We start from the raw sequence: 22855 nt of genomic DNA on the forward strand, positions 1-22855 counted from the left end.
AACAACCCAAATGTCCTCTAACAGGCGCTTGGTTAAACAAAAGTGTAGTACGTGGAATACTAAACCGCAATAACAGGAACTATGGAAATTAAGAAAAGGAAACCTCGCTACAATGGAGCCGGGAGGCCAGAAGGGGGAGCTCTCACGCCGTCCCACCCCTCGTCAGGAAGCGTTGATCACCTGTTTTATAGAGCAGCCACAGGGGTATGAACGAGGGCAGGGATCGCATGGAGCACTGGGTGTTGTATGCAAACGATGAGTTGTGGAACCCGACATCAAAAACTAATGAAGTACTGTATGGTGACTAACATAACACAATAAAAATTTTTTATTTAAAAAATAGTGTCGATTACAGGAGCGTCTGGGCGGCTCAGTTTGTTGAGCATCTGCCTTCGGCTCAGATCATGATCTTGGGGTCCTGGGATCCAGCTCTGCATGGGACTCCCTGCTCAGTGGGGAGCCTGCTTCCCCCTCTCCAGCAGCAGCAGAGGCTGCTCCCCCCATGTGTACTCCCTAGGTCTATCAAATAAGTTAAAAAAAAAAAAATTTTTTTTTTTAAAGTGTCAATTACAGACCCCAACAGAAGAATTCTCAACAGGAAAGAATCATCAGTTGAGGCTCAGGCAAAGACTGCATCGCCTCTGGCAGCATACACCGCCTCTCCTACGGGACAGCAGCTCCGCCAGGAACAGACTCATCACCTTGAACGCCTGCCTTTGTCCAGTGGACTTTCCTTGGAAGTGACCTCTTCCAACTTCCTCCTGCAGAAAAGAACATTTCTCTCCTTTGTCGGACTACCTGTGTTTCTGCTGCTGCTGCTGCTTGCCCCCAAACTGCTATCTCTGCTCTTCCCGAATAAACCCATTTTTGCTGGTAACATAACTCTTCTTCTTAAGGTCAACGAACAAACTATTGATGCAAGCAACAATTTGGTTGGATTTCCAGGTCATTATGCTGAATGAAAAAAGCCAATTTCAAAAGCTTACACACTGTAGGGTTCCATTTATGTAACATTGTTTTGAAGGTTAGCAAGACATATGCATTCTTATGTTCAGTTAGCCAGCGTATAGTATGTAACATTTTTAAAATGAAATTGCAGGGACGGAGACCAGAGTAGCAGTTGCCAGGGGTGAGGGTTGGTGGGGGGGGGGCGGTGTGTCTGGCTATAAGGGTATCAGCGGGGGGCCTATGAGGATGGGACAGCTCTGTTTCTGGATTGCAGTGGTGGTTACATAAAACTACATAAAATCACATAGATATATATACACAGACACACAGAGTGTTTGTAGAACTGGTAATACAGTGTCAATTTCCTGGTTTTTTATATACTACGGTGTAAGACCAGGGGCAGAGGGAAAGAGGGAGAGAATCTCACCCAGACTCAGAGAGGAGTGCAGAGCCTGACACGGGGCTTGAACTCACGACCCTGACATCACGACCTGAGCTGAAGTCAGGAGTCCATCAGGTAACCAACTGAGCCACCCAGCACCCTTCTATTTTATTTATAGATTCCTTGGGATTTCCTACATACATGATAATATCCACAAATAATTCATTTTCTTTCTACTCCTTGTTTAGTTATGGTTTCCTAGCACTGGCTAAAATCCATAATTATAGATAATATGTGAGAATAGACATTCTTGTGTTATTCTTGATCTCAGAAGATTGCTTCTGGTGTGGAACTATTAAGAACTGCTTGCCAAAGTTTTGTGAGTGTGTGTGTACCAGACCAGTGAGACAAAGATCTACGAGTTGTTATTGTGAGCTGGGTACAGGTTCCACTGCTTGACATGTATTAAGTCTTTCATTCCTAGTATTCCAAATATTAGCCTCATTCAACAATGGAGAAAGAGGGGCAGAGAGGCTCACTTACTTGGACATGGTCAAACAACCAGTACCTACACCTAAGCAGTCTGAGTTCACATTTGGGTGCTTAAGCACAACACCCAAGCCCAGAAGGTTTCACTGGAGAATTCTACCAAATATTTAAAGAATAATCAGAATTAACTCTTCACAATCTCTTCCAGAAAATAAAAGAGGCCAGTATAATCCCAATTCCAAAATTGGGGGGGAAAAGGGAGGGATATGGAGGAAGATAAAGTAAAAAAGAAAAGGAAAAATAAGAAAAAATTAGACTAAAATGAAACATTTGAGGGGCACCTGGGTGGCTCAGTGGGTTAAGCCTCTGCCTTCAGCTCGGGTCATGATCTCAGGGTCCTGGGATCGAGCCCCGCATCGGGCTTTTTGCTCAGCCTACTTTCCTTCCTCTCTCTGCCTGCCTCTCTGCCTACTTGTGATCTCTGTGTGTCAAATAAATAAAATCTTAAAAAAAAAAATGAAACATTCAAAGCAATCACAGAAATTTCAGTATTTTGTTAGGTTTGATAATGGCTTTATGGTTTTGTAAAAAAAAAAAATAGCCAATATTAAAGAGATGCCTACTGAAATAGATAGGTGTGAAATAAGGTATCAGGGATTTGTTTTACATTATCTCAGCATTTAAAATAAAAAGTAAGAGAGGATAGATTAAGCAAACGTAAAATCCTGGTAACTTGAATTTGAGAGATGACTATGTGGGGAACCATTATATTTTCTCTTCTTGAGATTTTTCATAATTAAGAATTAAAATCTTGAATTTTGGCAAATCCTGCTACTTGTGGGAACAGGGCAATGGTTTTAAACTTCTCAAGCCCGTTACAATGGGGATTACCATCACTTGCCTCCCCGAGGTTCCAATACATATGAACGGTGTCCCTGGGGCGCCTGCGTGGCTCAGCCAGTTAAGCATCTGCCTTCGGCTCAGATCATGATTCCAGGGTCTAGGCATCGAGTCCTGCATCGGGCTCCTGCTCAGCTGGGAGCCTGCTTCTCCCTCTGCCTGCTGCTCCCCCCGCTTGTGTGCTGTCAAATAAATAAAAATCTTAAAAAAAAAAAAAAAAAAAAAAAAAACGAAAAGAAAGAATGGTGTCCCTGCAGTACCCGTCCTCCCAACCCCCTGTGGATGTTAAGATTCCCTCATTGGACAGAGCCATCCATCCCTGAGGCTGGACCAGGTATGCAAGGAAGAAAAGACATCTCACTTCCCTGAATTCACTGAACTGTTTTCCTTTGGAAGAGAAGCAAAACGAAGAGTCAGCTGTAACCAGGTCTGCCCGACCCTCCTGACTACTCAGTCTGGGCATAACCTGGTAGGAAGTGTAACATTTAACCAGCTACGACAACTGGCTCCTCCCTTACTTCAAACACTTGCTCATATACGCTTTTCCTTGAAGATGAGCTTCACCTTTCTTCTTACCTGCAAAGACCGCCCCCACCTGAGACCCTTGTTGTTCTCACCTCTCTTCCTGGGCTTCTGAATCAAATCCTCCACATTCTTTTTCTTTTCCAAGTCTCCCAAGTGCAGCCACACTGTCTCGCCCTAATTACCAAGGACAGACGTTCCAGAATCACGGATTTGGAAAGAAATCTCAGCAAGGATTTTTGTCTGAGTTGTCTGGTTTGACTTTCAAAAGCAAGACTTGTTCATGTCTGCCTGGGACCTGTTGCCGACAGGGCTCCCAAACTCATTCTCTCCAGCAAGGATCCTACCTTCCGAAGCCTCGTTGTTTCTATAAACATTCACTGCATAGACATTACACCATGAAATATGATGTCTGCCCTGGGGTTCCTCTGCCCACTGAGCTTTTTGGCTAGAGAATAAACAGCATTAGCCACATCTAATTTGCTTTTGAGGCCATCCGCTAAATTCTTAATGAGTTGCTGTATTTGTCAAATCCAGGACTGTTAGATTTTTTTTTTTTAATTATGGCAGTTCTCTGGTGAAATTCTCCATATTTTCATGAACATAATAGAAATTATTTTAAAAATCCATGTTTGGCAACTCCAATTTCTGGATCACTGCGGGTCAATTTCAATCACCTTTTTCTTTGTTTTGGGTCATTTAGTCTTTATTTTTCCTGAAAAGAATTAATTTAGGTTTTAGCCAGACATTGCTTATAAAAATATGTGGAGGCTCTGCCTGGTATCTTTGTCCACAGAGGATTTTTTTTCCTTCTGGTAAGCAAGACAAATATCAGGAGGCCATTTTTATCCCATCAAGATTGTAAATCCTTTACTCAGGAGGGTAGGGAAATGAGCAGTCTTATGTACTTTTGGAATATAACTGCCAAGTATATACCAAATCTAAAAGCGATTATTCTTGGATACAGCACCGGTTCTAGAAATTTCTTCCAAGGAAATAACAGTGCAAAAGCATGAGAATGGATGTCATTGTTCTAATTTTTCATTGAACTGCTTAGAAGATACAAACTGAACATTCGACAGGAAATTGGTTAAAATCTGCTACATATGTTGTAGACCAAAATTGGTAGAAAATCCTCCCAACATATTACTGAGGGAAGAAAATCAAGTTGCAACATCGTATGCATATTATCCTAGTTTTGTAAAACTGAACAGATCTGTATCCATATGCACAGATACTCTAAAAATATCCAGTATTGTTTACGTATGTCAGCAATGTCACGTGAGTGCTTTTTCTGAATTATTTTGCTTACCTAAAATTTTCAGGCATTATTTTTTAGGAAAAAAAAATCTAATTTTACACGGGGGGAAAGGAAAAGATTCTCCAGAAGACAGAGGCATGATAAAAATGGCAAACTGTAACTCACAGTAACCCTATAAATATTTGCATTTAGATATGGTATATTTAAGAAAATGCCAAGCCTTTGGTGGACTAACAGGGACAAGAGGTTCAGAGAACAACTGCTTTAGAAGTACACAGAAAGCGGGGCGGGTGTGTGCTGGAAGTTCAGGGAGTGCCAGTTCTTTAAATAAATCTCCTAAGAGCAGGTTGGAAAAGACAAACTTGAGAACCAATTCAGCCTGAAGGGCGGAGGTAAGGGAATCACAGAAGAAATGATCCAGAGCCGTTTTCAACTGGGCCTGGGTCCTGGCCTACGCGTATTCTTTTTAATTCCGCGGACCCGCAAATTCTCCCTTGTCTCAGCTCGTCTGAGCTGGGCTTTCTAATTTCTTACAACTGAACACATCCTGCTAGAAAGAGCCAGGAGGTCCAGGCAGAATCTGGTAATGACAAAGTACCGTGTTTTGTTTTGTTTGGGTTTTTGTTTTTGTTTTTTTTAAGATTTTACTTATTGATTTGTTAGAGTAGAGAGAGAGAGCACAGGCAGTGGGAGAGGCAGGCTGAGCAGGGAGCCTGATGCAGAACTTGATCCCAGGACCCTGGGATCACGTATGACCTGATCCAGGCAGCCCAACAGAGCAGTGTTAGGGGCGCTGGGTTTCTGATGGTAACATGGAACTCAAGTAACCAGCGTCCTGGAAGGTAAGGTCTGGGGGGAAAAAAGTGTGGGAAACTTCTCTCTCTCCAGTAAATATACACTGAAGTAAACTGTTCAACCCGGCGAACTTGAAAGCTACTGAGGCAGCTGGGAAGCACGGGGTAGTATCCAAAATGCTCTGTGCCTTAGTAGCTTAGTTCAATGTCCAAAAGGCATGCTAAGACATGCTCCCCCTTTTTCCACACTCCTCTCTCATCATCTTTTATGAAATTAAAAACAAGTTCCTCTTTTCCTTTTCATTCCATCTGTTCCTGTTACAAAAGACCCAGAGGAGACAGTGAGGAGTGGGCTCTGCACGACCGATGATGCACAGAGAAGTCTTAAATGGTCAGAATGCAAACGTAAGCTTATTGTGGCTGGAAAACTGAACATCTGCGGAGGACAGGAGCCAACTGCAAAAAAAAAAAACCTCTTACACTCAAATTGCAGGTTGCATGATTTTATGTATTTTTATGAAGTCGTCACTTCCTTCAATTGTTTTAAAAGCTTCTGAGAAGAATCCTTTTCCTGGGGTGCCTGAGTGGCAGTTAAGCATCTGCCTTTAGGTCAGGTCATGACCCCGGCATCCTGGGATGGAGCCCCGTGTTGGGCTCCATGTTAAGCAGGGAGTCTGCTTCTCCCTCTGCCCCTCCTCCACTGCCCTTGTTCTCTCAAAAAATTAGTAATAATAATAATAATAAAGAACCATTTTCCAGGTAGAACTGATAATGACTAACTGGGGCTGAGCTCCTTACAACTTTTAAGTATTTGTCTTATTTATAATAGTTTTCCTCTCCACCAAGTTAAACATTTCCAGGGCACCTACTGTTTGTTAAGTACCGGTCTGAGATCACGGTCATTGAACAGTAAACAGAGTTCCTGACCCCATGGAGCTTCTCTTCTAATAGACACGGACTTCGTCATGTCCTTCCCTACACTTCTGCTAATGTCCTGACCTTGCTTATCCTTTTTAAGGCCTCTCTCCTGTGTAGATTAGGTTGGATATGAAGGTTCTGACTGAAACGTACTGTGCCATTCTCACAGGGTTTCTACATCTGGAGGACTGTGAAATTTGGGCTCTGCTGGACACACTGTCTACGATAACACAACAAACAGGATGATAAAAAAATTCAGCTCTCTCCTGAATTTTAAAACACAGTATTTTTTTTTAAACACAGTATTTTACAAATGTTCTCTGCTGTGTGGATTTTCTGATGAAAATGAGAAGTCTACATTCTGAAGAGCACTTTTATACACTCATCACATGGACTGGGTTTGTCACCACTATGGACTCTGATGAACCTGAAGGCGTGAACTTTTACTAAAGCCTTTACCACAGTCAAAACATTTGTAGGGTTTATCTCCCATATGGACTCTCCAATGGGCTTGAAGATGTGAGGTCTGATTGAAGCTCTTCCCACACATGCCACATTTATAGGGTTTCTCTCCCATGTGGATCCTCTGATGAACATGAAGATATGAGTTCCAGATGAAGCCTTTCCCACATTCTTCACATTTGTAGGGTTTCTCCCCCGTATGGACTCTCTGATGGGCTTGAAGATGGGAGCTCCAACTGAAACCCTTCCCACACACATCACATTTGTAAGGTTTCTCTCCAGTGTGGACTCTCTGATGGTCTTGAAGATGGGAACTCTGACAAAAGCCCTTACCACATGTCTCACATTTGTATGGCTTCTCTCCTGTGTGGACTCTCTGATGGACCTGAAGATGGGAAATCTGAGTGAAGTACTTACCACATATGTCACACTTGTATGGTTTTTCTCCTGTGTGGTCTCGCTGATGGGCCTGAAGGTGGGAATTCCGGCTGAAGTTCTTATCACACACATCGCATTTATATGGCTTCTCTCCGGTGTGGATTCTCTGATAGGCTTGAAGATTTGAGGCCTTACTGAAGTCCTTCCCACATACCTCACATTTATATGGTTTCTCTCCCAAGTGAACTCTCTGGAGAGGACCAGGATTCTGATTAACTAGCCCGTCACATGCCTCCCATTTGTAGGTTCTGTCTCTAGGCTGGGCTCTCTGATAGGCCTGAAGTTGTGATGTCTGATCGAAGCCTTTATCACATATCTCACAGTCAGAGGATTTCTCTCCAGTGTCATCTACACAGCAAACGCTGAGATGGAGGCTATGACTGGAGCCCTTCCCACACATGTCACACCTATACAGATCCCCTCCTGGGTGGAGGGGCTCATGGGTGGCAAGACAGGAGTTCTGACTGAAGCTCTTAGCACATACCGGATGTTTGCAGGGCTTTTCTCCTGTGTTGACTCCCCCATGATTTTGCAGGTCTGAGCTCTGACTGAAGCCCCGTCACACTCATCATTCCTACCACATTTCTCCCCTGAGTGAATGCTCTGGCAAATGCAAAACACTGAGCTGTCACTGATGTCCTGCCCACACTTACTACGTACATCGTGCTTCCCTCCTGAGTGGGTCATGCTATGTTGACGTGATTCCCTCGTGAAGTCTTTTCCACAATCACTGTGACTACAAGCCTTCCTGCTTTTGTGTTCTTCCTGATCATGATGATGGGAGGTCCTCGTCGTAACAAAACAGTCACAGTTACATGGTTTATTTTTTATGTCGACTTGCCGACACCTACTCTGGTAATTGTGTGACTCTCTCAGACAGATTTTCTTCCAGAAATCACCAGTGGTCTTAATTGGAAACTCTCGACTTCTGATATTATTGGAACTCTCCCCTTGAAGCTTTATTACATAGTTTTCATCTTCAGAAACCAGAGGAGATTCTCCTGCCCACATCTGACAGGAGGAACCACTTTGTTTTGGCGACTTGGACTTCTTGCTTTGCAGATTTATTATGGAGTCTTGATTTCTGGCTAATTTACTTGTAAATTGTTCCCACAGCTGACAGCATGTAACATCTTCATGTAAAAGGTAGCTTAGTCCTACTTTTTGAAAAGTCTCTATCTCATTTCGATTCCTGAACCCTGGAAGGATAAAGAGGATTCAGAGGTGAAAATGTGGACAAGTGAAATATTTCATTGGTCAATCAAACCAAGAGAACTTATTCAACCCATAAAGACTTCAGCTTGACTTTCTCACTGGCTTTTTTATGCCTACGGAAACGAAGAGGTAATGATTAGGCTCCTGCCCGCTAAGGGCCAAGAAGACTTATTTCCAATGATACCAAAACTAATGTCTGGGACCAAAATTAGAAATACAAGGTTTCAGAGCAACAAAAAGATGTCCCAGAAAGATTATATAGAGGAGAAACTTTACTTCCTTGTCCATAAAAATAATCACTTAAATAATTCTTGCCTTTTCTGCAGCAGGTGTGTAAGAGCTACAGAATTGTACATATTTATAAGACTTAAAATCACGGTTATATCACACTATCTGCGTATTTGTAAAAGACAAGCCAAAAATGGCTACGGAAGGCTGAATCTGTCTTTTTTTACATCTGTTTACAGATGGGATTATCAGGTGATGCCAAGAGTTCCCGCAGGAAAAAAAAGAGAGGACATCTTTGAAAAGTGATTGTATGTATTTGCAAATAAATGTAAGTATTTGTAAAAAAAAAAAAAAAAAAGTATTTGCAAAAGGAAATACTTCCTCTGTCCAAATGTCCAAATGAATCCATGCAATGGTATGTTTATATCCTTAATTTAGCCAGTAAACACACACTAAACAAGCTAGATTTGAGATAATTCCCCTTTATTCCCATGAAGTCCTAATATATGATATTCAACTGATGAACATTGTAACTAGAAAAAAAAAAACACCTAGAAAATGTAATCCCACAGTGGACACATCCCATAGGAGTAAAATCCTATGGCCATCGTGGTCACTTAACTGGGCTGGATTTTCTGATAAGCCTGGAAGGTTAATGTCATTTTTCAGGTTTTGTGGGCTCATACGTGCACAAAAGGTGCTGTGGCGGTCGGCACACAAGATGGTGACCCAGTGGTCCCTGCCTCCGTGTATCCATACCCCGACAGAGGTCCCCTCCCACAATGTACCAGGATCAGTCTATGAAATCAACAGAACATGGCAGAAGTGATGCTATGTCATTTCCAAGGTTAGGTCAGGGAAGACATGGTGGCTTCTGCCTTCCGCTCTCCACAGCTCTTGGGGAAACCAGGTGCCATGTTTTAAGGACACTCAGCAAACGTAGGGAGAGGCCCACTTGGCAAGGAACTGAGATGCCAAACAGCCAGCAAGGAACTGAGGTATTTTGCCAACAACAATGTGAATGAGCCCATCTTGGAAGTAGACCCTGTGGCCCCATCAGGCCCTCAGGTGCAGCCTGGGGGCTCCTTGTCAGTGACTTCATGAAGCCCGGAGCCTGAACTACCCAGAAACTTGCCCCAAGATTCCTGGGTTCACATTAACTGTAAATAAATATTTGTGGCTGTAAGCCAATAAGTTCAAGAGTAATCTATTATATAGCAGTAGGTCGTTAATACAAGTGCCACAGAACTTCTAATCAGGTCGACATTAACAATGTTCTGAAATAGTCCTTCAGTCACGCTGGCTGATTCTGCTCGTGCGAACTGTCTCCGGGAGGAGCACGAACAGTGGGATCCACTTAGGATCCTTCTCTGTGAGCTTCTGTTTGTGAAGATCATTAAGGGAGAAGAAACCCTTCAGTCTATGCTTCTGTGCGGTAAAAACAGACCTCAAGAAGATTCTTCACAGATGGGACAGGGCACCTAGATGGATAGACAAAACACAAAATCCCGGGGTGTTCTGATGTTTGCTTAAAGAGCTTTTAATAAGGGACAGGGGAGGAGTAGCTGGGTGGCTCAGTGGGTTAAAGCCTCTGCCTTCAGCTCAGGTCATGATCTCAGGATCCTGGGATCAAGCCCTGCATCGGGCTCTCTGCTCAGCAGGGAGCCTGCTTCCCCCTCTCTCTCTCTGCCTGCCTCTCTGCCTACTTGTGATCTCCGTCTGTCAAATAAATAAATAAAATATTTAAAAAAAAATAAGGGACAGGGGAACAGAATATGCTGTGAGATTGTTCCGCATTCTGAAGAATACGGCTTACAGAGGACTGTCCGGTTGTCAGAACTGCACACTGAGGATGTGCAAATTTAAATTGTACCTCAGTAAAAAGAACTGTGAGGCACATAAGTCATTTTATGCCCTGAAAATTCATGGGGATATACGTTTATGATTGGTGCAGTTTTCTGTATCTGAGATATATATCAGTAAAAAGGACAAAATTTAAAAAATAAAAGTATAGATTTGTACATGCAGACAAAGCAACCTGGAAACTACCTAATTAGAAGCAAACAGACAGGGCGTTTGGGGGGCTCAGTTGGTGAAGCGTCTGCCTTCGGCTCAGGTCATGATCTCGGGGTCCTGGGATGGAGGCCCGCATTGGGCTCCCTGCTCAGCGGGGAGCCTGATTCTCCCTCTGCCTCAGCCTCTCTCTTTCTGTCTTTCATGAACAAATAAATAAAATTAAAAAAAAAAAAAAAAAAAAGCAGCAGCAGCAAACAGACCATGGTAATCACTGGGATCCTACCCCCCAAGGTTAGATTTATACCTAAGAACAAGGCAGCGAGTTGGATGGGGCGAGCATCCAACATGCCTCACCGCATTCGGCCTCACACAGCAGAAGGATACACGGGAAGAAACAACTGAAGGACCGGGAAGACCTTCCCCTCACTACTCACGACACCAGATTCGCAGAGGGATTTTTCTGGTTTTTTGTTTGTTTGATTTGGTTTGGGCTTTGTGCTGCTCATATCCAGTAGGAATGACCACTGCTGTTATCTCAGGCCGGGTTTACTGAGGGATATACAAATTAAAGATAAATGGAGGAAGGAGGGAGCGAAGAGAAGGGGGAAGGAAGGGAGAGAGGCGAGGCCAGAGCAGGGAGGATGGAACTGTGCGGGGAGGGGGCAGCGCTCACCCAGCGTGAAGCAGGGAGCACAGGTCAGGACAAGCCCGCAGAAGGCCGCCTCGCTACTGGCCAAACGGCCACCATGAGGACTGCGGGTTGTACCAAGTCAGAAGTCACATAAGACTAAACACGTGGAGGGACAAGGGCTGACTTCCGGGACCTCGCGCATGTGCAGAACAGACCCCCCCCTGGGGCAGGGAGGCAGCGGGCGAGCTGCTGCACTGAGGCAGGGTAACGGATGCGGGGCGGGGGCGGGCTGGCCATCAGGGAGGTGGTGAGGACCCCGAGCTGCCCGCCTCTCACCTGAATGCCCACCCCCCTGGGTTTCTGCCTCCCGCATCCAAAGCTTCTCTTCTCTCCCCAATGATAATGTCGTATCTGATCTGAAGGGTTCACAGCCTATGAAAAAGAAATGGCGCTTGTACAACGTGCATAAATTGAAGGCAAAAATGCTAATTCCAGAATTACAGTCTTTACGCTCTTTACGTAGTATTTTCCCAAATTCTGACCGTGACTTGCTGTAACAAATACCTTTTACGTTGTGATCCGGGATACAAGCACACAGATATGCTGACCTCACTCTAACCACAACCTACTCCCGCCACATTTCCTTTCCTGCTTTTGCTCACAATTTCTGTTGCACAGTATGTAGCTCCTAACAAGGAGCTACGCCATTTCTGACCTGTCTCATTCAACACAGTAATGACGTAAGTCGCCAACTGATTATAAACCTCACAAGATGTCACAACCGTAATCTGACAAAAAACAGACAAGGTACAGAGAAGGTGTCCCACCAGAATGAGGAACCTGAGACCCCCAAGTTTGGGGAAGCACTCTAAGAGTCCCCAAGTCTTAAACATTTGAAACCAAGACATTCCAGGGGGCTGACGTAGAGTCAGAGAGAGCCCCTGTGCTCACCCACAGAGAGCAGGTTCCTGAAGTTTTCCAGCATCACATCCTGGTACAGCTTCCTCTGGATGGGATCCAGCAGGCCCAGCTCCTCTCTGGTGAAGACCACTGCCACGTCCTTGAATGTCACCGCCTCCTACAACACCAAGCACACGCAACTTCATCTCATAACCAATGGCCAGTGGGGACAAGGCACACTAAGAAGGTGGGAGGATGGGTGAGACGCTGTTCTGGATTCTGAGGGCCTTGGCTCTACCTAAGTGGTTTCCTCTTCTCCACCCCACATGTCATTTCCATGACTTTGCCACAGTCACATCAAACATATGACTAAAAAACTAAAAACTAATTTAAAATTTAAAATAATTAAAAATTTCAAATTAAAGTTAAAATTTTAAAGTTTAATTGCAATTCGAAAGCTGAGGGTTGCAGAAAGGAGGGATGGGGGAGGATGGGATAACCAGGTGATGGGCATTAAGGAGGGCACGTGCTATGATGAGCACTGGCTGTTCCACGTGACTAATGAACCACTGAAAACTACGTCAAAAACTAATGATGTACTGAACATGATTTTTATTTATTTATTTTTTAATTTTATTTATTTATTTGACAGAGATCACAGGTAGGCAGAGAGGCAGGCAGAGAGAGAGGAAGGGAAGCAGGCTCCCCGCTGAGCAGAGAGCCCCACGCGGGACTCGATCCTAGGACCCCGGGATCATGACCCGAGCCAAAGGCAGAGGCTTTAACCCACTGAGCCACCCAGGTGCCCTGAACATGATTTTTTAAAAAAGAACACAACCAATTACAAATAATCCCTGTATATTTAACGTGGTAACACTTGTGAGTATTCCTACAGTCAGTGCCCTAGAACAGGAATTGGAATCATGGGTTATATACAGTTTATAATTTGATCGGTACTACCAAATCGTCCCAGAGATGTTAAGTCAATTTAGTCCCAGCAGTCCCAACAAATAATTTTTGTCTTTCCTTTCTGATTCACAAAATCACTACATCAGGGACTATCACTCCGTTACAATCTGACAAACCAACAGGTCACCCTTCTTGGGGAGCGAGACAAAGGACCCTCTGCAGTCTGAAGGCCATGCCACCTACCCACGACAGCATTCAAAGTGTCCAAGTGTTCAGTGTTTCTTGCTATACCGTGTAAGTCCCCAAGCCCTGGCCCTCACAAGCTATAAGATCTTCAGACAAATCCTTAATCTATTTCCTCATCTATGTGACGGTGTCCATGCTGGAAGATGGCTAGTTATGTAAATGGATATATATATATATAATGTTTTCATAACTGTGCTGCCCGATTCAGTAGCCATGTGACTCACATGTGACTAGGTAAATTTAAATTTTAAATTACATAAAATTAGAACTTCACTCCCTCAGTTGCACTAGCCATGTTTCAAGTGGTCAAGAGCCACATGTGGCTAATGACCACCATATCGGACAGCACAATCTAGACGATCTCCATTGTCGCAGATGTCCATCGGACAGATGTATAGAACACATACATCTGCCACAGAGTAGGTCCTCAACGGATGCTTGTTTTTATTAATGTAATTATAATTGATATGGTAAGTGTATGAGTACAGTTCCACATTAATTTAGTCACCCCTGCTTTCTTTTGATTAATGTTTGCATGGTGTATCTTTTTCCACCCTTTTACTTTCCAACCTGCTGATACCATTATATTTGAAGTGAGGTTTTTTTTTTTAACTTGAACATCTAAATTATAAAGTGTTTCATGAATAAGGTAGCATCCCATCTAGCAAGTAGAAGGGAGCCCCCTGAGGTGAGTTTCTTAAAGACTGCATAGAGTTGGGTCATATTTTTTATTTTTTTATTTTATTTTTAAAAAAGATTTTATTTTTATTTATTTGTCAGAGAGAGAGAAAGAACACAAACAGGGGGAAAGGCAGGCAGAGGGAGAAGCAGGCTCCCCGCCAAGCAAGGAGCCCGATGTGGGACTCGATCCCAGGAAACTAGGATTATGACCTGAGCTGAAGGCAGAGGCTTAACTGACTCAGCCACCCAGGCACCCTGGGTGATATTTGTTTTTAATTTTTATTTATTTCCAGCATAACTGGCAATAGTTGACAGCTCTTCTCATTCAGCACTTTAAAAATAGTGTATCGGGGCACCTGGGTGGCTCAGTGGGTTAAAGCCTCTGCCTTCAGCTCAGGTCATGATCTCAGGGTCCTGGGATCGAGCCCCGCATCAGGCTTTATGCTCAGCAGGGAGCCTGCTTCCTCCTCTCTCTCTGCCTGCCTCTCTGCCTACTTGTGATCTCTGTCTGTCAAATAAATAATCTAAAAAATAGTGTGTCATTTTCTTCGGGCCACCATGGTTTCTGATGAGAAATCCACAGTCTTTGAATGTTTTTTCCCTTATAGCTAAGGTGTCATGTCTCTCTCCCTTAAAAATTTTTTTCTTTGTTGTTAGTTTTCAGAAGTTTAACTAGACTATGTCTTGGTGTACTTCCTTTTTTCTTTTTAGCTGTTATTATTGCATTTACTATTGCTACTACTATTAGTAAAGACAACAGAGTACTGAAAAGGGGGGAAGACCCCAGAATAGTTTGTGTGTTTATCTTCCTCATTATCAAACCTTAAAGAAACATCTAGTTTAAATAAGAAGTCTGTAATTGCTTATTTTTTAAATTTTTTCATGTTCCAAGATTGTTTATGCACCACACCCAGTGCTCCATGCAATACGTGCCCTCCTTAATATGATAGCTGCTCTAAAATCTTTATCCAATGGATGAATCTAGAAGACATTATGCTAAGTGAATAATAAGCCATCATAAAAAGGACCATGTGTATGATTCTACCTAAATGAGGTATCTAGAATAGTCAAATACATAGAGACAGAAAGTAAACTGGTGGTTTCCAGAGGCGGGGTGGGGAGGTGGTAATAGGAGTTACTGTTTAATGGGTACAGAGGTTCAGTTTGAAGATGAAAAAGTTCTGGAGATGTGTGGCGGTAATGCTTGAACAACACTGTGAATGTACTTAATGTCATTGAGCGGTACACTTAAAACCACTTAAAATAATATATGTTATGAATATTTTACCACAATAAGGAAGTCTTTGTCAGATAACGGACATTTTGTATCACTTATAACTGAGAACTACCATCAGTGAGCATCATCTTACTGTGTCTGTTGATCATCTTTCAAACCAGCTGAGATTTCACGGTTCTTGTAAACCAAGTGATTTTCCCCTGGAACTTGAACCTTTTGAGTTATTATGTAATCAGACTCGTGATTTCATTAAAATCTTCTGTTTGACTAGGCCTCCTCTGACACATCTTTCAAAGGGGAAGGGAGACAGAGCTTTGTTACTACCAGCTCAGGGACATAAGCCAAGATTCTCCACTTGGCCTCTGTTGACATCTGGTGGAGTGAGAAGGTCACTACTTCTGGGCTCAGACTTCTGGCCCTTTACTAGGTCTATGGAGAGAATATTATATCCTGGCTGAAATGGGCGGAAGTAGGTTGCTACTGTTCCCCATTGGCTTCTTCTTCTTCTTCTTTTTTTAGTTTTTAATTATTTTATTTATAAAATTATATAACTACACTTTAAAAAATTTTTTTCCAGTGTTCCAAAATTCATTGTTTATGCACCACACCCAGAGCTCCCCATTGGCTTCTACTGACATGAGGGATGGTGGGGGTTTGCCTCAACTCCACTGGGTAGTAGTCAAAGCCCTGAATTTCCACTAGGCTTCCCCTGACACCACCCACACTGGGAAAAGGAGAGGCAGCTCATTGCTGCTAGGTGAGTGCGGAAGTCCAGGCTCCCACATTGTCTCCACTGATGCCAGTGGCAGGTGGGTCCTCATTACTCCCTGACAGTGGGGTTGGGGTGGCTCATTACAGCCTGGCAAGGAGGAAGTCTAGGCTCCTTGTTATACCCTTGTAGGGGTGGGTGTGGGGCTCCAGGTTTGTGTGTGTGTGTGTGTGTGTGTGTGTGTGTGTGTGGTTGAAAAAGAACAGTTACTATCTAAAAGTTTTCTGTCTTGCTAAGCTGCCCTTTCCTCACGCTCTGGCCAGAGAAGGCTTTCTTGGGCTTTTTGGTCTGAACTCATTGGTATTTCCATGTTGCCATCTTCTCCAGCAAGAAGTCTGGGGTACATGAGGCAAAAAGAAAGGCCAAGTATCTCATCACCATGTCACTCCACAAGTTAGGTCCTTAGCCAGTTGGCCTTCTCTCCACCTTTCATGTTTGCTTTACATATAACATCCAGAATTTTTAGCTGTACTTAGTGGGAAGAATAACATGTCCTCTATCTTCCCAGAAGGGGCAGTTTCCAGAATTACTTTTTGAGGACTGAGCAGGGAAACTGTTACAGCAGTGTTCTCTAAAACATTTTTTTTAAAAATCTTGAACTCCTGGGGCTCCTAGGTGGCTCAGTCGGGTAAACATCTGACTCTTGATTTCAGCTTAGGTCATGACCTCAGGGTTGTGAGACTGAGTCCTGCCTCCAGCTTCACACTCATCAGGGAGTCTGCTTGAGACTCTCTCCCTCTCCCTCTGCCCCTCCCTGTCCCAGTCTCGCTCTCTCAAATAAAGAAATCTTTTGAAAAAATCTTAAACTTAAATGTCTAGGATTAGGGAATATTTTAAACATTTTTTTTTTTGAGAGAGTGAGCACAGGCAGACAGAGTGGCAGGCAGAGGCAGAGGGAGAAGCAGGCTTCCTGCTGAGCAAACAGCCCGATGTGGGACTCGATCCCAGGACGCTGGGATCATGACCTGAGCTGAAGGCAGCCGCTTAACCAACTGAGCCACTCAGGCATCCCTAGGATTAGGGAATATTTTAAATTTAAGGTTTTATTTATTTACCAGAGAGAGAGAGAAAACACACTCGTGCACACGTGCACAGAGGGAGAGGGAGAAGCAGACGCCTGCTGAGTGGGAAGCCCAATTTGGGGCTCAATGCCAGGACCCTGGGATCAAATGCCTAAGCAACTAAGCCACCCAGGTGCCCCAGGAATTTTTTTTTTTTTTGGTTTAAGGAACATCAATTCATTGAAATATCATGCAGTCATCAAAAATGCAGGTGACAGAAACCTCTGTTTCTGGCTATAACAGAATAACTGGTACTAAACAGGTCCTCCGGGGTGACTGGGGGACTCAGTCAGTTGAGCTTCTGCCTTTGGCTCAGGTCATGATCTCAGGGTCCTGGGATCAAGCCCTACCTTGGGTTCCCCGCTTGGCCGGAAGCCTGCTTCTCCCTCTGCCTCTGACTGCCACTCCCCACTGCTTGTGCACTCTCTCTCTCTCTGTCAAGTGAATAAATAAAATCTTTTTTTTTTAAATCCTCCAAAAAATAAAAAATAAATAAAAAATTAAAAAGTCCTCCTATTATAAATAGTAAAATAGAAGAAGAGCACGAAAACAAACTGCTTTCAGACACTGAAAGCACAATACTTCGATCTCTGAAATGAAGGGAAAAAATGAGGCGGGCCCTCCGATCCCCCTAGATGTTTGCCCATTGATGACTTCTAAACTGCAAGTGCGGAAGGCGGAACCCAGTCAGAGCCTTGCTGAATTGAAGAGACAGAAAAATCAGAATGGGGAGACCGGAGAGGTGGAAAATGCAGAGCAAAGTTCCATAAAGGAGGGAATTATGCCCAAGAAAAGCACTGGAAATCTGCACAGGAATCCCTTTGAGTCTATTGCTAAAAACCACACTGTGCACATAATAGGACGAAACTCCACAGGCCAGGCAAAAAGTACCTGGGGAGCGACGGGCTGAATGGTTCCCTTAGTAGGACTTAGAGATGTTTGAATTCCAAACAGCCAAATGGAAAGCCCTCACTCATCATTAGGGACATTTGGCAGCAACTGAAGGGCCGCCCTACAGTAGAAGGGTAAAGTCTCTCTAGAACAGAGTTTCTCAACAGTTGACATTTTGCAACAGACAGTTCTGTGTTTCTGGGGGCTATCCTGTGCACTGTAGGACATTTAAGAGCACCCCTGGCCTCTGCCCAGTAGCTGTCCGTGGTACTGACCCTCTAGTCCTGATAGTCCAAAATGTCCAGACACTGCCAGATGTTCCATGGTGCAGCAAAATTGCTCCTGAGGGCTATTGCTCTGGAATAAAGGTTACTCTAGGCCCACCCAACCAAGCTTAAAAAAGAGGGTTTCAAAGAATTTAGCTGAACCAAAGAAACATATGACTTCAGATTATTAAAAGAAAATGCACTTACAAAGTTGATGCTCATTCATAACAAAAACTCTGAGTAAAGTAGGACTAGAGGGAACTTCCTCACCCCCAATGATGGACATCTAAAAAAGCCCACCAGATGGTGGAAGACTGAATGCTTTTCTCCCTAAGATTGAGAACAAGGAGGGGCGCCTGGGTGGCTCAGTTGGTTAAGCAACTGCCTTCGGTTCAGGTCATGATCCCAGGGTGCTGGGATCGAGCCCCGTGTCAGGAACCTGCTCCTCCCTCTTCCTCTGCCTGCTACTCCACCTGCTTGTGCTTTCTCTCTCTGCGTCAAATAAATAAAATAAAATAAAGAACAAGGAAAGGGGGGGTGCCTGGGTGATTAGTCGGTTAGGCATCTGTCTTTAGCTCAGGTCATGATCCCAGGATCCTGGATAGAGCCCTGGGTCAGGCTCCCTGCTCAGTGGGGTGCCTGCTTCTCCCTCTCTCTCTGCCCCCCCTCCTCATGCTCACTCTCTTGCTTGCTCTCTCTCTCTCTAATAAAATACAATCTTTTTAAAAAAGATTTTATTTATTTATTTGAGAGAGACACAGTGAGAGAGAGCATGAGAGGGGAGAAGGTCAGAGGGAGAAGCCGACTCCCCATGGAGCTGGGAGCCCAATGTGGAACTCAATCCTGGGACTCTAGGATCATGACCTGAGCCGAAGGCAGTTGCTTAACCAACTGAACAACCCAGGCGCCCAATAAATACAATCTCTCTAAAAAAAAAAGAAAAGAACAAGAAAGGATATATATGGCAAAATTGTTCTAAAAGTTTTAGCCAGTGCAATAAGAGAAGAAAAAGAAGTCTAGGGGCACCTGGGTGGCTCAGTGGGTTAAGCCTCTGCCTTCGGCTCAGGTCATGATTTCAGGGTCCTGGGATCGAGCCCCGCATCGGGCTCTCTGCTCAGCAGGGAACCTGCTTTCTCCTCTCTCTCTCTGCCTGCCTCTCTGCCTACTTGTGATCTCTGTCAAATAAATAAATAAAATCGTAAAAAAAAAAAAGAAAAAGAAGTCTACACAATTGGGACAGGAATGGAAAAAATACAACTCTTTATTTACTGATGACTGTACAGAAAATCCTGACAGCTTAGAAAAATGTTTCTTGATTTAATATGCAAATTTAGCAAAGTCAAGATACAAAAGTCAATTATATTTCTATATTCTAGCAACAAACAAGTAGAAACTGAATTTCAAAAACAATAGCAATCAGAATAGTACCCCCAAAACATAAGTCATTTAGGGATAAATTTAACAGGATACATGTAGGAAACTCACATGTTGAAAGCTATAAAACATGACTGAGGGAAAGAACTAAGACCCCCCAAAATGAAAGAAGCTATAAATTAAAGACCTAAATGCCCATGGGTCTGAAGGACAACATGTATTTAGAATATTAAAAGAACTATTAAAATTCACTACAAAGATAAACAACTTAGTTTAAAAATAAGCAAAAGAATTGAACAAACCTTTCAAAAAGAAGATATACAGATGACCAAAAAGCAGAAAAAAGACATTTAACATCTCAGGCACCAGGAAAATATATGCAAATGAAAGCCACAATGATATATCACAACACAACTGTCATAGGATAATTAAAATTTAAGACTGAAAACATCAAATGTTAGAAAAAAATGTGGAGCCAACTGGAACACAAACACATTGCTGGAAAGAATGGAAAACAGGCAACCACAGCAGAAAATGATTTGACAATTTCTTAAGAAGTTAAGCATATGACCCAGAGATTAGATTCTCCTCCTAGTATCAGAGAGAGAGAGAGAGAAAGGCTGTGATCATCCAAACATCTAGTACACAAATACAGAAGGAGCAATCCGATGTCCAAAAACAAGACGCCACCTAAACGTCCATCAGCGGGTGAATGGATAACCAAATCCGGTAAACTCACACAGTGAAATACTATGCAGCAATAGAAGGACTGTTGATTTGTGTCCAAAAACATGATGACGAACAAACGGAGCCAGACACCAAATGAGGACAAACTGTATACCTTCATTTACGTGGCGTGGGGGGAACGTCATCAAGACAGGACTGCCAAATGACCCGTGAGCTGGACCCTGGCACTTGGGGACTCCTCACCTCCTCCCTGTCCTCGGGATGTGGGTTCTGCTTGTCCTTCCTGCTCTCAGAGGCTGCTCCAAGGATATAGCCTTGAGACAATGTTGAAAATACCTGCACGGTATACAGGACTGAGGACAGTCAGGGCCTCCTTACAAACTTGCAAGATTTGGAGGTAGCAGAGGGGATCCATTCATCTTGTTGCCGCCCAAACAGGCCTCACAGCTAAGATCCCTTTGCTTAGTGAAACTGCCACCTACCAACCCGGAGTGGCTGGCCCTTTCTTCCATCTCTCCCCGCCTCCCCACGTATGGGGACCCATTTCAGATTATACCTGGGAAGCTCCCAAGAGGACCAACATATGAAACTCAAGAAACTTAAGATGAATCTAATCTGTAGTGACATCAAGTAGATCAATCATTGCCTACAGCCAGGTCTGTGGCACTGGGATTAACTGGGAAGGGACGTGAGGGAACCAGAGATTTTAGTGGTGACAGAAATGGTTTACATCTAGACTGTGGTGGTGGTCATGCAGGTGTGCGTATTTGTCAAAACTGATCAAATGTTTTATGATATGTAAATCATATGCAAACTGTAACTCAAAAAATGATTTTTTAAAAAGATTCTGTTTTTATTTATTCAAAACAGAGAGAGCACACACACACTTGCACACAAGCAGGGGGAGCGGCAGGCAGAGGGAGAGGGAGAAGCAGGCTGGATCCCAGCATCCTGAGCCCAGCGTGACCTGAGCTGAAGGCAGATGCTTAACCTACTGAGCCACGTGGGTGCCCCTAGAAGCCCTATTAAGATAAGCACACAAAAGAATGCTGAATCACAAAAAACTGAAGTGATATTCAAGTGAAGAGACAGAACTGGAAACCGTACATATACTGCAAGTACAATTATATAAATAGAGCCCAGGGAAAACAGCCGACATATGCAGTGTAGTAATGTGGGCTTTTTTTTTTTCCATTTTCTGATATTTATAAATTTCTGAGCTGTTATTTGTGAAATGGAGACGATGCTAAAATAAAACCAAAGCTAAAACCAAAACAAAAGCTAAGGACAGAAACAAAAGAAGAACTAATCAAAAATTAAGTAACTGGCACATAGCAAACACCGGTTTTCCTCCTTGATCCTTCCCACAGGAGAGAAAACATGCGTCTAATCTTGGAGGAAAAGGCATGTAATCTCAATCAAAATCAAAACTCTACTCACCTGAAACTTGGTCATTTTCTCCTGCTGCTTCAGGGAGAGGGCAGAGTCCTGGGGAGGCCGAACTGGCAAAGAGAGAGGCCATGAGACGTAGGCTCTGCCCAGATGGCCCCTCTGTGTGAACTTTAAACAAATCTGTGCCTCAAATCTGTCAGCTGCAAAAGCAAGAGTGCTTCTGTCACGGGATTGCTGGGAGGGTTAGCTTGTGGGTAGAAGGCGAAACTCACCGCTGACTCCCCCGAGGCTGCAGAAAAAAAAAAAAAAAGGGCAGATGATGTAATGCACCATAAATTTGTCCTTGCTAATGTCTTCTGCTGTCATTTCCAGTAAGTGAGTCTTTTTTTTTTCAAAGATTTTATTTATTTATTTGACAGACAGAGATCATAAGTAGGCAGAGAGAGAGGAGGAAGCAGGCTCCCTGCTGAGCAGAGAGCCCAACGCAGGGCTCGATCCCAAGACCTTGAGATCATGACCTGAGCAGAGTTAAAGCAGAGGCTTTAACCCACTGAGCCACCCTGGCGCCCCAGCCAGTAAGTGAGTCTTTATGAGACATCCAGATTTCAGAGCCTGTACAGTTCTTTCTTCCTGTCTATCTACTTATCCATCTATATATTATTTAAGTAAACTCTACCCACATCGTGAGGCTCGAACTCAGGACCCTGAGATCAAGAGTCCCACGCTTCCCTGACTGAGCCAGCCAGGCACCCCTTACAATTCTTAGTCCTAAGAAATTCACCTTACCTCTGAAAAGCCCCTAATTCTAATTGGGTATATTACTCAATAATCTGTTGTCTTGAAATGATGTTTACTTGACATCAGTATCTGGTTTTGGAAACGCTGTGAACACGTGAGTTTTCCGCACGACGCTGGAAGAGGCCCAGTGGTGACTGCCCCTCTCCTATGCTCACTGTGGTAAAGGGAAACTAATTAAAATGATGACTTCTAGATGTTTTCATTCGAAACAAAAACCTGACAGTCTCTCACTTAAATGAATAATACTCCCAGATCCTAACTTACAGCGTTGCTCCGAGGAGGAGGTGAGCAAGTCTAGCAAAGCTGCCCAAGCAAATCGAGAGACAGAAAGTGAATTAGTGGTTGCCACAGGGGCTCGAAGAGTGGGGGGGTGAAGGGTGAAACTAAGGGGTGTGGGGTTTCTTTTTGGGGTGATGAAAATGTCCTGGAACTAATTAGTG

General features: G+C 43.6%; 1 protein-coding gene across 1 annotated transcript; it reads right to left on the reverse strand.

The window, feature by feature from the left end:
• Positions 1–6115: 6115 nt before the first annotated feature.
• LOC111160745 (zinc finger protein 233) lies at positions 6116–21752 on the reverse strand. The gene is given in 5 exon segments (XM_022524075.1): positions 6116–7675; positions 7678–8313; positions 11541–11636; positions 12156–12282; positions 21666–21752. Coding segments are annotated over 5 exon segments (1926 nt in total). The 5' UTR covers positions 21681–21752; the 3' UTR covers positions 6116–6623.
• Positions 21753–22855: the final 1103 nt, after the last annotated feature.

Source organism: Enhydra lutris, unplaced genomic scaffold (genome assembly GCF_002288905.1).
Source record: "Enhydra lutris kenyoni isolate GAN:26980312 unplaced genomic scaffold, ASM228890v2 scaffoldscaffold77, whole genome shotgun sequence".
Taxonomy (NCBI): Eukaryota; Metazoa; Chordata; class Mammalia; order Carnivora; family Mustelidae; genus Enhydra; species Enhydra lutris.